Genomic DNA, 12,799 nt, shown 5'->3' on the forward strand with positions numbered 1-12,799 from the left:
AGAATCATCTGCAGCTTAACATGGTGTGAGCAGAATCATCTGCAGCTTAATGTGAAAAAGACTAAGGAGATGGTGGTGGACCTGTGGAGGGCTAAGGCACCGGTGACCCCTGTTTCCATCCAAGGGGTCAGCGTGGACATGGTGAAGGATTACAAGTACCTGGGGATACGAATTGACAATAAACTGGACTGGTCAAAGAACACTGAGGCTGTCTACAAGAAGGGTCAGAGCTGTCTCTACTTCCTGAGGAGACTGAGGTCCTTTAACATCTGCCGGACGATGTTGAGGATGTTCTACGAGTCTGTGGTGGCCAGTGCTATCATGTTTGCTGTTGTGTGCTGGGGCAGCAGGCTGAGGGTAGCAGACACCAACAGAATCAACAAACTCATTCACAAGGCCAGCGATGTTGTGGGGGTGGAACTGGACTCGCTGACGGTGGTGTCTGAAAAGAGGATGCTGTCCAAGTTGCATGCCATCTTGGACAATGTCTCCCATCCACTCCATTATGTACTGGTTAGGCACAGGAGTACGTTCAGCCAGAGACTCATTCCACCAAGATGCAACACTGAGTGTCATAGGAAGTCATTCCTGCCTGTGGCCATCAAACTTTACAACTCCTCCCTCAGAGTGTCAGACACCCTGAGCCAATAGGCTGGTCCTGGACTTATTTCCACTTGGAATAATTCACTTATTATTATTTAATTATTTATGGATTTATATTGCTATATTTCTACACTATTTTTGGTTGGTGCAACTGTAACAAAACCCATTTTCCCTCGGGATCAATAAAGTATGTCTGTTTGTCTGTCTGTCTGTTTAAAAATCCTTTCACCTGAAGGTGGTTCTGGTTACAAATCTGACCAGAATGATAGAAAGTGGATGCCAAATTTTGTACAGTTAAGCATTCAAAAAGGATCTTTACATTGAGCTTGTTTCCACTGAATACCCAGGTAGTAATATTATTTCCGAAGTTTTTATGTTTTAAAGACCTAATTTTATATGATAATTAGTAGATAAACCACAAGAATTCACAATCATGAACTCATTTTAATTATGTAAATTTAGTAATACTCAAAGAATTACAACTTGTTATTAGAAGTGATTATTTTCTGACAAGCATATTTTCATTCACATAAATTGAGGCCCTCTTCTGCTGGGGGTCGATCAAGGATGTTGCATCCCAGGTGTCTTACATGATACACAAGCCAGGGCAGTAGGATATGGAGAGCAAACTGTTGCCCCTGTAGCAGGCTTCCCCTCTCCACATAGCTGCTGAATCCAAAGGAACAGCAGAGAAAGATACAGTGTTACTGGAGTTGCCAGTCAGTGTTGAACTCAACATAGGATTTTTTTTTTAGGGAATCCAGCTCTGGATTCTTCCTCGAAGTTTATTCCCAAAGCCTTCCCCATGAGTGGGTATATCCGCAAGGCAGCAGAGTTTTGAGATCAATGCTTTCCTTCTCCTAGATGAGTTACAACAAGCCCCATCTGCTCAAAGCAACTGGTTTTAAGACGCCAGTAAACCACCTTTGCCCTTCTGTCTGTAGAAATTACTCCTTAGTGCTTGGTAGCTAAGCCACATGAGATATCAGGACATGGGCTTGATTGTTCCAGGCTATTTGAGACACACACTATTGGAAGCACTTAATATTTAATAGCATACATTTAATAGCATAATTTAATAGCACTTAATAAGAAAAACCAAGGTAGAACATACAAGGTAAATGGTAAGGCACTGAGGAGTGCAGTACAACAGAGGGATCTAGGAATACAGATACAAATTCCCTAAAAGTGGCGTCAAAGGTAAATAGGGTAGTAAATAGAGCTTTTGGTACATTGGCCTTTATAAATCAAAGTATTGAGTATAAGAGTTGGAATGTTATGGTGAAGTTGTATAAGGCATTGGTGAGGCCAAATTTGGAGTATTGTGTGCAGTTTTGGTCACCGAATTACATGAAGGATATTAATAAGGTTGAAAGAGTGCACAGAAGGTTTACAAGGATGTTGCCGGGACTTGAGAAACTGAGTTGCAGAGAAAGGTTGAATAGGTTAGGACTTTATTCCCTGGAGCGTAGAAGAATGAGGGGAGACTTGATAGAGGTATATCAAATTATGATGGGTATAGATAGAGTGGATGCAAGCAGGCTTTTTCCACTGAGGCTAGCGGAGAAAAAAACCAGAGGACATGGGTTGAGGGTGAAGGGGGAAAAGTTTTAAGGGAATATTAGAGGGGGGCTTCTTCACACAGAGTGGTGTGAGTGTGGAATGAGCTGCCAGGTGAAGTTGTAAATGTGGGCTCACTTTTAACATTTAAGAAAAACTTGGACAGGTAGATGGATGAGAGGTGTATGGAGGGATATGGGCCAGGTACAGGTCAGTGGGACTAGGCAGAAAAATGGTTCGGCACAGCCAAGAAGGGCCAAAAGGCCTGTTTCTGTGCTGTAATGTTCTATGGTTCGTTCTATGGTTAATAGCTAGTGGGAGCTTATCTCCACTATCACCCCCCGGCTATAACGACCTTAAGGACCATCCACATAAATAAATTCTTCAATGTCAACAAGTTTCTTTATTACTTAGATTTATAATGCTGACCAATGATGTTAGTTCTTGGAAGACAATAGACTTATGATTATGTGAAATAATTTTAACCTTATCAGTACAATTTTGAGAGTAATTTGAACACAATTTCCCAATTCTGTCCAAAGCAAAAATTTATCTTCTACTTAATAGTACCTATATAAATATCAAAACTAGCATTAGATTGAAACAGATCTGCACATTAAAAAAGTATACCTTTCAGAGATCTTGCTTTTGTAATACTTGGCGAAATGAATTCAGTGAGAGAGACACTTCTATCTGAATGCCCCCAAGCAGTAACTGCATCTGCGATCATCTTCAGTTTTGTGTATCTGGAATATTATGCAAACGATCAGCTACATAACTGATAACAATTATAAGAAAACAACTCAAACCTTATTGTTTACCTGAGTTTTAATTGCTCATTTGCCACAACCAGCTCTTCACTTTGTTGCATTTTTTGATTAATCTTTTCACTAATTTCAGTTTTGATTTGTATTGGCACATATTTTGTTTCTTTGTTCACTCTTAAGTCCTTAAGTTTCCTTTCTAGTTTCTGCAGATGCTTGCATAGATCCTCCATATTTACTGATTCTTCCAATGTTAGGCCTATTATACAAACATAAAATAAACAGTTCTGAGTACCTCATCCATCTTAAAACATTCTTGTTCACAAGAGAAGTCCTATCTAAAGAGTGCAGATCTATTTGTATTCCATTATTGGCTGAGAGGTAACAATATCTGTGCTTATATTGGTCAGTAGATGCTGGAAAAATCCAACATCTTGGGGTTTTTTGGGAAAGACATTGACATTTTCCATGTAAGCAGTTCTCAGTAAATATATGCTTTAAGTGGGAGAATAGTTGGCTGCTGGTGACTGGTGGTATTCCTCAGGTGTCTGTGTTGGGACCGATTTTTTTTTACATTATACGTCAATGACTTGGATGATGGAATTAATCACTTTGTTGCAAAGTTTGCAGACACTATGAAGATAGGTTGAGGGGCAGGTAGGCTTGAGGAAGTAAAGACACTACAGAGGAACAGACAGATAGGAAAATGGGCAAAGAAATGGCAGATAGAATACAGTCTTGGGAAGTGTATGATCATTCACTTTGGTAGAAGAAATGCACGGGTTGACGATTTTCTAAATGGAGAGAAAATACATACAACTTAAGTACAAAGGGAGTTGGGAGTCCTTGTGCACGATTCCCTAAAGGTTAAATTGCAGGTTGGTTCTGTGGTGAGGAAAGTAAATGCAATGTTAGCATTCACTTCAAGAGGATTTGGATATACAATCAAGGACGTGATGTTAAGACTTTATAAAGCACTGGTGAGGTCTCACTTGGAGTTTTGTGAGCAGTTTTAGACCCCTTATCTTAGAAAGGGTGTGTTGAAACTGGAGAAGGTTCAAAGGAGGTTCACAAAAATGGTTCCAGGATTGAATGGCTTGTCATATGAAGAGCATTTGAAGGCTCTGGGCCTGTATTCACTGGAATTCAGAAGAATGAGGGTGAACTCATTGAAACCTATCAAATGGTGAAAGGCTTTGATAGAGTAGATGTGAAGAAGGTGTTCCCTATGGTGGGAGAGTCTAAGACTGGAGGACACAGCCTCAGAATAGAGAGGTGTCCTTTTACTACGAAGATGAGGAGGAATTTCTTTAGCCAGCGAGTGGTGAATGTGTGGAATTCTTTGCCACAGGCAGCTGTGGAGACCTAGTCTTTATGTATATTTAAGATGGTCAGGACATGAAGTGTTACGGGGAGAAGGAAGAAAGGCTGAGAGGAAAATTGGATCAGCCATGATGAAAAGACAGACTTGATGGGCCAAATAGACTAATTCTGTTCCTATATCTTATGGTCTAACAGTACCTCTCCAATTTCATTTTCACAGGTATTTTACATAGCTTTGGCTATATATTTCTTTCTATCCTGACTTTTTGCTGCTGGAGTGTGATTGCATTAGAAAACATTAGGAAAAGGAACCTCACATGATAAATAGAATTGGAGGAAGAACCACAGTTTTATATTCCATAGCAGCAACACTCACTCATTTGCTGGCAAGTGCCTGGAATCATCTGCTATTAAGACTGCTCCAAACAAGGCTACAGGAATAACATACTTTAAATAGTTTCAAAACTTCATGAAAATTAACAGTTTTAAAATTAGATATCACACATGTCTAACAGTAAACATTTGATTGAAATATATAATAAAGTAATAAAATAAATATATCCAAGATAGTTGACATAACTCTTTGACATGTTCCAGACCTGGAATGAGTTTAAAATTTGAAGTTTCTTTTTCTGGCAGCAGGGTCTCTTCTGTTGTCTCATCCTTTACATTTCTTGAATATTTTGTTATTTGCAGGGAATTTTCTAATTCAGCAGTATTTTTTTTAATGATTTCAATTCTGTTGAAATAAAATTACCGGTAATCTAATTTTAATTTCTTATGGTCTGTGAATTAAAATGATAAAATATAACCTGTTAAGTCTTTAAGTTAACCATGATGTGTAACAAATTAGCAAGAAGTGATTGTGCAAGGAACAAATGAAAATTATTTTGATTTTTTCCATTGAATTTTATTTCTCACAAATGTCACGTGGTCACTATTGCATTCAAGCTACTCTTCAATCCTTTTAGAATGTAGTCAACAGTGAAACACAAAGTTGCTCTATTTATTTTCTTATATGTCTCCAAATTTGTTGACAGGAAAACCATAGAGTAGGATTAAGGGCAGATTTTCCTGAAAGATAACCTATTTCTCCAAAAAATCAGCCTTCTTACTGATGCAATTTTGACCTGGTGCTGAATGTCACCAAGACTGATGACATTCATGAGAGGAAAATACACACTTAGCAAAATTTAACAGATATTGTAGCAGCAAATGATAGAATTTCACACTGATATCAGAAACAGATCCCTCTTTAAAGTAAATCAAAGACTAAAGTCAACCATGGTTTTCAAGCTTTGCCAAAACAGAGCATTAAGCTTAAGAGTTCGAAAACTTCATGATTCAGTCAAAGATGACAAAAGCATTGATAAGGGAAGTTAAATAAGACTGGCAAGAGACACAGAAAAGGATTGGAAGAGCTTCTAAAAATAGAAAATAAGGAAACAATCCCAGAAAACCAACTAAAAATAGTGTAAGATCTTAAGTAGACGAGGAGCTCAAAGAAATTAACATTAATGCAAAACTATTAATGGAAAAGATATGATGGCCAGTATCTTAAGACTTTAAAGATATGAAGATAGTAGATGCACTGGTTCCCTGAAAGGAAGGTAGCAAGTGTAAACCAATTGTGCAGGAAGGAAGACAGAAAAGAGGGGACTAGTGACTAATAAGCCTGATATTAATAGTACAGAAATTATGAAATCTATAAAAACAAATCACAACTGAGCATTTTAAAATACAACTGGATGGAGGTACCACAAATGCATGAAAAATGTTTGACAAATATATATCAATTTTTTGAGATGATAAAGAGCAAAATAGGCATTAGCTAATTCAGTGAACTTGGACCTTCAAACCTTCAACAAAATACCACGCAGGAAGTTAACACACAGTATTAGGTGTAATGTCCTTATTTGGAGAGGTATATAGAAGTGATATAGACAGGCTGGTTGACTGGTGTCACAATAACAATCTTACGCTTAATGTCTGCAAGACCGAGGAACAATAGACAATAGACAGTAGGTGCAGAAGTAGGCCATTCGGCCTTTCTAGCCAGCACCGCCATTCACTGTGATCATGGCTGATCATACACAATCAGTACCCCGTTCCTGCCCTCTCCTCATATCCCTTGACCCCGCTATCCATAAGAGCTCTATCTCTCTCTCTCTTGAATGCATCCAGAGACTTGGCCTCCACTGCCTTCTGGGGCAGAGCATTCCACATATCCACCACTCTCTGGGTGAAAAAGTTTTTCCGCATCTCTGTTCTAAATGGCCTACCCCTTATTCTTAAACTGTGGCCTCTAGTTCTGGACTCACCCATCAGCGGGAACATGCTTCCTGCCTCCAGTGTGTCCAATCCCTTAATAATCTTATATGTTTCAATCAGATCCCCTCTCATCCTTCTAAATTCCAGTGTATACAAGCCCAGTCGCTCCAGTCTTTCAACATATGACAGTCCCGCCATTCCGGGAATTAACCTTGTGAACCTACGCTGCACTCCCTCAATAGCAAGAATGTCCTTCCTCAAATTTGGAGACCAAAACTGCACACAATACTCCAGGTGGGGTCTCACCAGGGCCCTGTACAGCTGCAGAAGGACCTCTTTACTCCTATACTCAATTCCTCTTGTTATAAAAGCCGGCATGCCATTAACTTTCTTCACTGCCTGCTGTACCTGCATGCTTGCTTTCATTGACTTATGTACAAGAACACCTAGATCTCATTGTACTTCCCCTTTTCCTAACTTGAATCCATTTAGATAGTAATCTGCCTTCCTGTTCTTGCCACCAAAGTGGATAACCTCACATTTATCCACATTAAACTGCATCTGCCATACATTTGCCCACTCACCCAACCTGTCCAAGTCACCCTGCTTTCTCATAACACCCTCCTGACATTTCACACTGCCACCCAGCTTTGTGTCATCAGCAAATTTGCTAATGTTACTTTTAATCCCTTCATCTAAATCATTAATGTGTATTGTAAACAGCTGCCGTCCCAGCACCGAACCTTGCAGTACCCCACTGGTCACAGCCTGCCATTCCGAAAGAAACCCGTTAATCACTACTCTTTGTTTCGTGTCAGCCAGCCAATTTTCAATCCATGTCAGTACTATGCCCCCAATACCATGTGCCCTAATTTTGCCCACTAATCTCCAATGTGGGACTTTATCAAAAGCTTTCTGGAAGTCCAGGTACACTACATCCACTGGCTCTCCCTTGTCCATTTTCATAGTTACATCCTCAAAAAACTCCAGATTAGTCAAGCACGATTTTCCCTTCATAAATCCATGCTGACTCGGACTGATCCTTCTACTGCTATCCAAATGTGTCATAATTTCCTCTTTTATAATTGACTCCAGCATCTTTCCCACCACTGACGTCAGGCTAACCGGTCTATAATTCCCTGTTTTCTCTCTCCCTCCTTTCTTGAAAAGTGGGACAACATTAGCCACCCTCCAATCAGCAGGAACTGTTCCTGAATCTATGGAACATTGGAAAATGATTACCAATGTGTCCACGATTTCTAGAGCCACCTCTTTAAGTACCCTGGGATGCAGACCATCAGGTCCCGGGGACTTATCAGCCTTCAGACTCAACAGTCTATCCAACACCATTTCTTACCTAATATAAATTTCCTTCAGTTCATCCTTTACACTTGTTCCTTTGGCCACTATTATATCTGGGAGATTGTTTGTGTCTTCCCTAGTGAAGACAGATCCAAAGTACCTGTTCAACTCATCTGCCATTTCCTTGTTCCCCATAATAAATTCACCCGTTTCTGTCTTCAATGGCCCAATTTTGGTCTTAACTATTTTTTTGCTATTCACATACCAAAAGAAGTTTTTACTATCCTCCTTTATATTCTTGGCTAGTTTACCTTCGTACCTCATTTTTTCTTGGCATATTGCCTTTTTTGTTATCTTCTGTTGCTCCTTAAAAGCTTCCCAGTCCTCCGGTTTCCCACTCATCTTTGCTATGTTATACCTCTTCTCTTTTATTTTTATACTGCCCTTTACTTCCCTCGTCAGCCACGGCCGCCCCTTAATTCCCTTAGGATCTTTCTTCCTCTTTGGAATGAACTGATCCTGCACCTTCTGCATTATTCCCAGAAATACCTGCCACTTTTGTTCCACTGTCTTCCCTGCTAGGGTTTTGTTCCATTGAACTTTGGCCAGCTCCTCCCTCATAGGTCCATAGTTCCCTTTGTTCAACTGTAATACTGACACATCCGATTTTCCCTTCTCCTTCTCAGATTGTAGGTTAAAACATATCACATTATGGTCACTACCTCCGAATGGTTCCTTTACCTCGAGGTCCCTGATCAAATCCGGTTCATTGCACAACACTAAATCTAGAATTGCCTTCTCCCTGGTAGGCTCCAGTACAAGCTGTTCTAAGAATCCATCTCGGAGAAGAGATTGAGGACTTCAGGAAGGGGAAGTCAGGAGAACATACATTAATCCTCAATGAGAAGTCAGTGCTGGAAAGGGTGAACAGTTTCAAGTTCATGGGCATCAACCCTGTAGATTACAGAGGAGGAGATGTTTGCTACATTGAGGCAATTCAGGCTAGATAAAACCCTAGGGCTTAACTCGTTAACAAATTGTCAGGGCCTGAGCAGAGATATTTAAAGCATCCTTAAATGATGTACCAGAGGATTGGAGGATAGCAAATGCTGTTCCGCTGTTTAAAAACAGTTCTAAACAGAAACCAAGAAATTATAGGCTGGTGAGTCTGACATCAGTAGTGGGAAAGTTATTGGAAGGTATTCTAAGGGACTGGATATATAAGTATTTGGATAGGTGTGAACTGATTAAGAATAGTCAGTATGGCTTCATGCCTGGTAGGTCATGTCTAACCAATTTTTCAAGGAAGTTACCAGGAAAGTGGATGAAGGCAAGGCAGTGGATGTTGCTTACATAGACTTTAGTAAGGCATTTGACAAGGTCTCTGACCAGAAGTCTGTGATTAGTGGTATGCCACAGAGATCGGTGCTGGGTACTTTGTTTCTGTTATCTATATCAATGATCCAGATGATAATGTGGTCAACTGGATCAGCAAATTTGTGAATGACACCAAGACTGGGGGTATAGTGGACAGTGAGGAAGTCTATCATGGCTTGCAGAGGGAATGGGCTAAAAAATGGCAGATGGAATTTAATGCAAACAAGTGTGAGGTGTTGCACTTTGATAGGACCAACCCAGGTGGGTAGGTCTTACCAAGTCAATGGATGGGCACTGAGGAGGGGGTGAAAAGGGATCTGGGAATACAGGTACATAATTTGTTGAAAGTGGCATCACAGGTAGATAGGGTTGTAAAGAAAGCTTTCGGCACACTGGCCTTAATAAATCAATGTATTGAATACGGAAGATGGGATGTTATGTTTAAGTTTTATAAGACATTGGTGATGCCTAATTTGGAACACTGTATGCAGTGTTGGTCACCTACTTACAGGAAAGATGTAAACAAGATTGAAAAGAGTGCAGAGATTTACAAGGGCATCTCTGGGTCTGGAGGATGAGTCTTCCTGGAAAGATTGAATAGCTTAGGGACTGTATTCTTTAGAATGTATAACATTGAAAGCAGATTTGATATAAGTATATAAAATGATGAGGGTATGGATAGGGTAAATGCAAGCAGTCTTTTTCCATTGAGGTTGGGTGGGACTACAACCAGAGGTTATGGGTTAAGGGTGAAAGGTGAGAAGTTTAAGGGGAACATTGGGGAATAGTTCTTCACTCAGATGGTCATCAGAGTGTGGAATAAACTGCCAGTACAAGTGGTCCATGTGAGCTCGATTTCAATGCTTAAAAGAAGTTTGGATCCATACATTGATAGTAGGGACATGAAGGGCTGTGGTCCCAGTGCAGGGCAATGGCAGTAGCCCATTTAAATGATTTCAGGATGGACTAGATCAGCTAAAGGGCTGATTCTGTGCTGTACTCCTCTATAACTCTAACATCTCAGAGAACCTATCCTGGCCCAACCATATTGATGTAATCATGACAAAGGCACAGTACGCTAGAGGCTATACTTCATTAGGAATTTGGGAAGATTTAGTATGTCACCAATGGCTAGCAAATGTCTACAGATGAAAGAGCATTCTAACTGGCTGTTAAGGAGGCGCCAGCTAATGTACACCATTGTAGGAGACTTCTGAGGGTTCTAGATTCAGCCAGCCCCATTTTGGGCCCAAGCTTCCCCACCATTGAGGACATCTTCAAAGAGTGCTCCCTCAAGAAGGAGCATCCATCATTAGGGACCCTCATCAACCAGGTCATGCGCTCTTCTCATCAGGAAGAAAGTAAAAGAGCCTGAAGACCCACACACAATGGTTTCAGTAGTAGCTTTTTCAGATTGCTGAATGGTCCATAAACACTGTCTCACCATTCCTCTTTTGCACTATTTATTATTGGAACTTACAACAGTTTGTTACATCTGCATTGCCATAAAACAACAAATTTAACAATTAATGTCAGTGACAATAAACATGAATAAAGGAATAACTAACAGTGAGAAAACAGAAATTATAAATAAATGGACCACTTCTACATTGGAATTCCACAGGTATCAGTGCTGGGACCTAGTTGTTGGGTCTTTGTTAATGATTTGGATGAGGGATCAAATATAATGTATCCATGTTTGCTAATGTCATAAAACAAGATGGTGTATGGGCTGTAAGGATGCAGAGAGGCTTTAGGAGGCTATAAATATGGCTAACTGTATGTGTGAATATGACAATGTGGGAAAATAGGTTATACGCTTCGGTTAAAAAAGTAACTGTTTTTGAATGATGTTGTCCAAAGGATCTAGGTGTTCTTGAAAACAAATCACTAGAAGTTAGCTTACAGGCTCAACAAGCAATTGTTTAACGATGTTTGTCTTTCTAGGGAATTTGAGTTAAAATATTAGAGATGCATTGCTCAATTATACGAGGCCTGCTGTATATGTCAAATAAACTAATATGATACTTTGAAACAGCAAACATTAAAAAGAACAGCAAAACGTTTTGTACTTTTTTTGAAGCTGCATAGCTCTGTTCTTGTAAGCCATGAGTGTTGCCGGCTCAGAAGCCATCGATTTCAACTTTCTCTGCAGAAATAGAGAGTCTTTTTGTCCTTCGAGTAAAACATTGATGCTTTCGTCGTACTCTTGTTTGATGGCTGTAAGAATATTTTTATACGCTGTGGTATTTTCAATGATCTAAGGATGAAGTAAATGCCATTAAGTTCAAAATAATTAAATGCATAGGCAATTATCTCCAAATTAACTTTATATGTAATGTTTTCTCTGCTGGCTCCCTGCAAGTCTCAATTTGCTCCACATATATTTATATGTATGTGTGTGTGTGTGTGTGTGTGTGTGTGTGTGTGTGTGTGTGTGTGTGTGTGTGTGTGTGTGTGTGTGTGTGTGTGTGTGTGTGTGTGTGTGTGTGTGTGTGTGTGTGTGTGTGTGTGTGTGTGTATATATATATATATATATATATATATATTCTTTTACTTATACACTTAGGAGTTTTGCTAAACACATGAGATTCAGCAGATGCTGGAAATCTAGACAGTAACACATGCAAAATGCTGACGGAAGTCCTGATGAAGGATTTAGGCCAAAAGTTTAGATTCTTTATTGCTCTCCATAGATGCTGCCTGACCTGCTGAGTTCTTCCAGCATTTTGTGCGTGTCAATTTGTTTTGCTATTCTCTGAATGAATAAATAAATACCAATAAATAACTTGTCTAAATGTATTCGTTTAGTTAAGTAGATGAAAGTTTATGGGAGATGTCAGAGATAGGTTATTTTATTCAGAGTGGTGGGTGCTGGAAAAGGCTAATTCAATAGGAACATTAAGAGACCCTATGATACGCACATGGATATAAATAAATAGAGCTATGGGCAGTGTTGGAGAAAAGGGTTAGATTGATTGTGTTTATATGTGTTCGCTGGTTTGTGTTCTTTGTTGTATCTACCACTCATTCTTACCTTGTCAAATGCATTTTTATAGATAATGTACCGCTGCCCATTAACTCCCTGCTCTGTATAGCTCAGCTTGCCAATCTCGGACTCAATATGTGCCCGAATGCGTCTATGAAAGTTTCGGTCGGTTACACTGGGAATCGCCTGACATTTTGACAGACCCGCGACAGGCATCCGTCTCTGGGCCATTTCCCACCGATCCCAGGTGAGATTATCACTCGTTCGGTGGCATACCAGGGAGAACCAGGCTATTTGCACCACGGATCGAAACAACTACCATTTAACGAGTAACAGCTTCTGGACCCGACAAAAGACTATCATCCGAAGAGTTAGTTTCCAGTTCCTTCCCTTCACAACCTCACGAACGCCATTTCAAGGACCGTTGCTAAGGAGGTTGCCCGCAGCGTATTATGGGAAATGCATCATTCATAAACTCTTTTTAAAGAAATTAATCAATTTTTTACTTTAACAACCTAATATTATGCAAGTCACGCTAAAACTAAATAAGTGTAGATTATACTTTGTTGCCATAGTTATACATTTCCACAATGCAACCATGCAATTGCGA

General features: G+C 39.8%; 1 protein-coding gene across 5 annotated transcripts in view; it reads right to left on the bottom strand.

The window, feature by feature from the left end:
- LOC140730495 (clathrin heavy chain linker domain-containing protein 1-like) overlaps positions 1-12,799 on the bottom strand; it is a 408,057-nt gene that overhangs the window by 387,834 nt on the left and 7,424 nt on the right. For 4 of the 5 annotated variants that reach the window (XM_073051013.1, XM_073051012.1, XM_073051015.1 and 1 more), the window contains exons 1-5: positions 12,238-12,625; positions 11,273-11,460; positions 4,850-4,989; positions 2,985-3,186; positions 2,794-2,909 (exon numbers count right to left, since the gene is read on the bottom strand). In XM_073051013.1, the coding sequence (XP_072907114.1) occupies positions 2,794-2,909; positions 2,985-3,186; positions 4,850-4,989; positions 11,273-11,460; positions 12,238-12,420 (829 nt within the window). In that variant the 5' untranslated portion in view covers positions 12,421-12,625. Of the gene's footprint in view, positions 1-2,793; positions 2,910-2,984; positions 3,187-4,849; positions 4,990-11,272; positions 11,461-12,237; positions 12,626-12,799 lie in introns of those variants that run through there. The other variant, XM_073051014.1, reaches the window with a different exon arrangement.

Source organism: Hemitrygon akajei, chromosome 7 (assembly GCF_048418815.1).
Source record: "Hemitrygon akajei chromosome 7, sHemAka1.3, whole genome shotgun sequence".
In the NCBI taxonomy this organism is placed as follows: Eukaryota; Metazoa; Chordata; class Chondrichthyes; order Myliobatiformes; family Dasyatidae; genus Hemitrygon; species Hemitrygon akajei.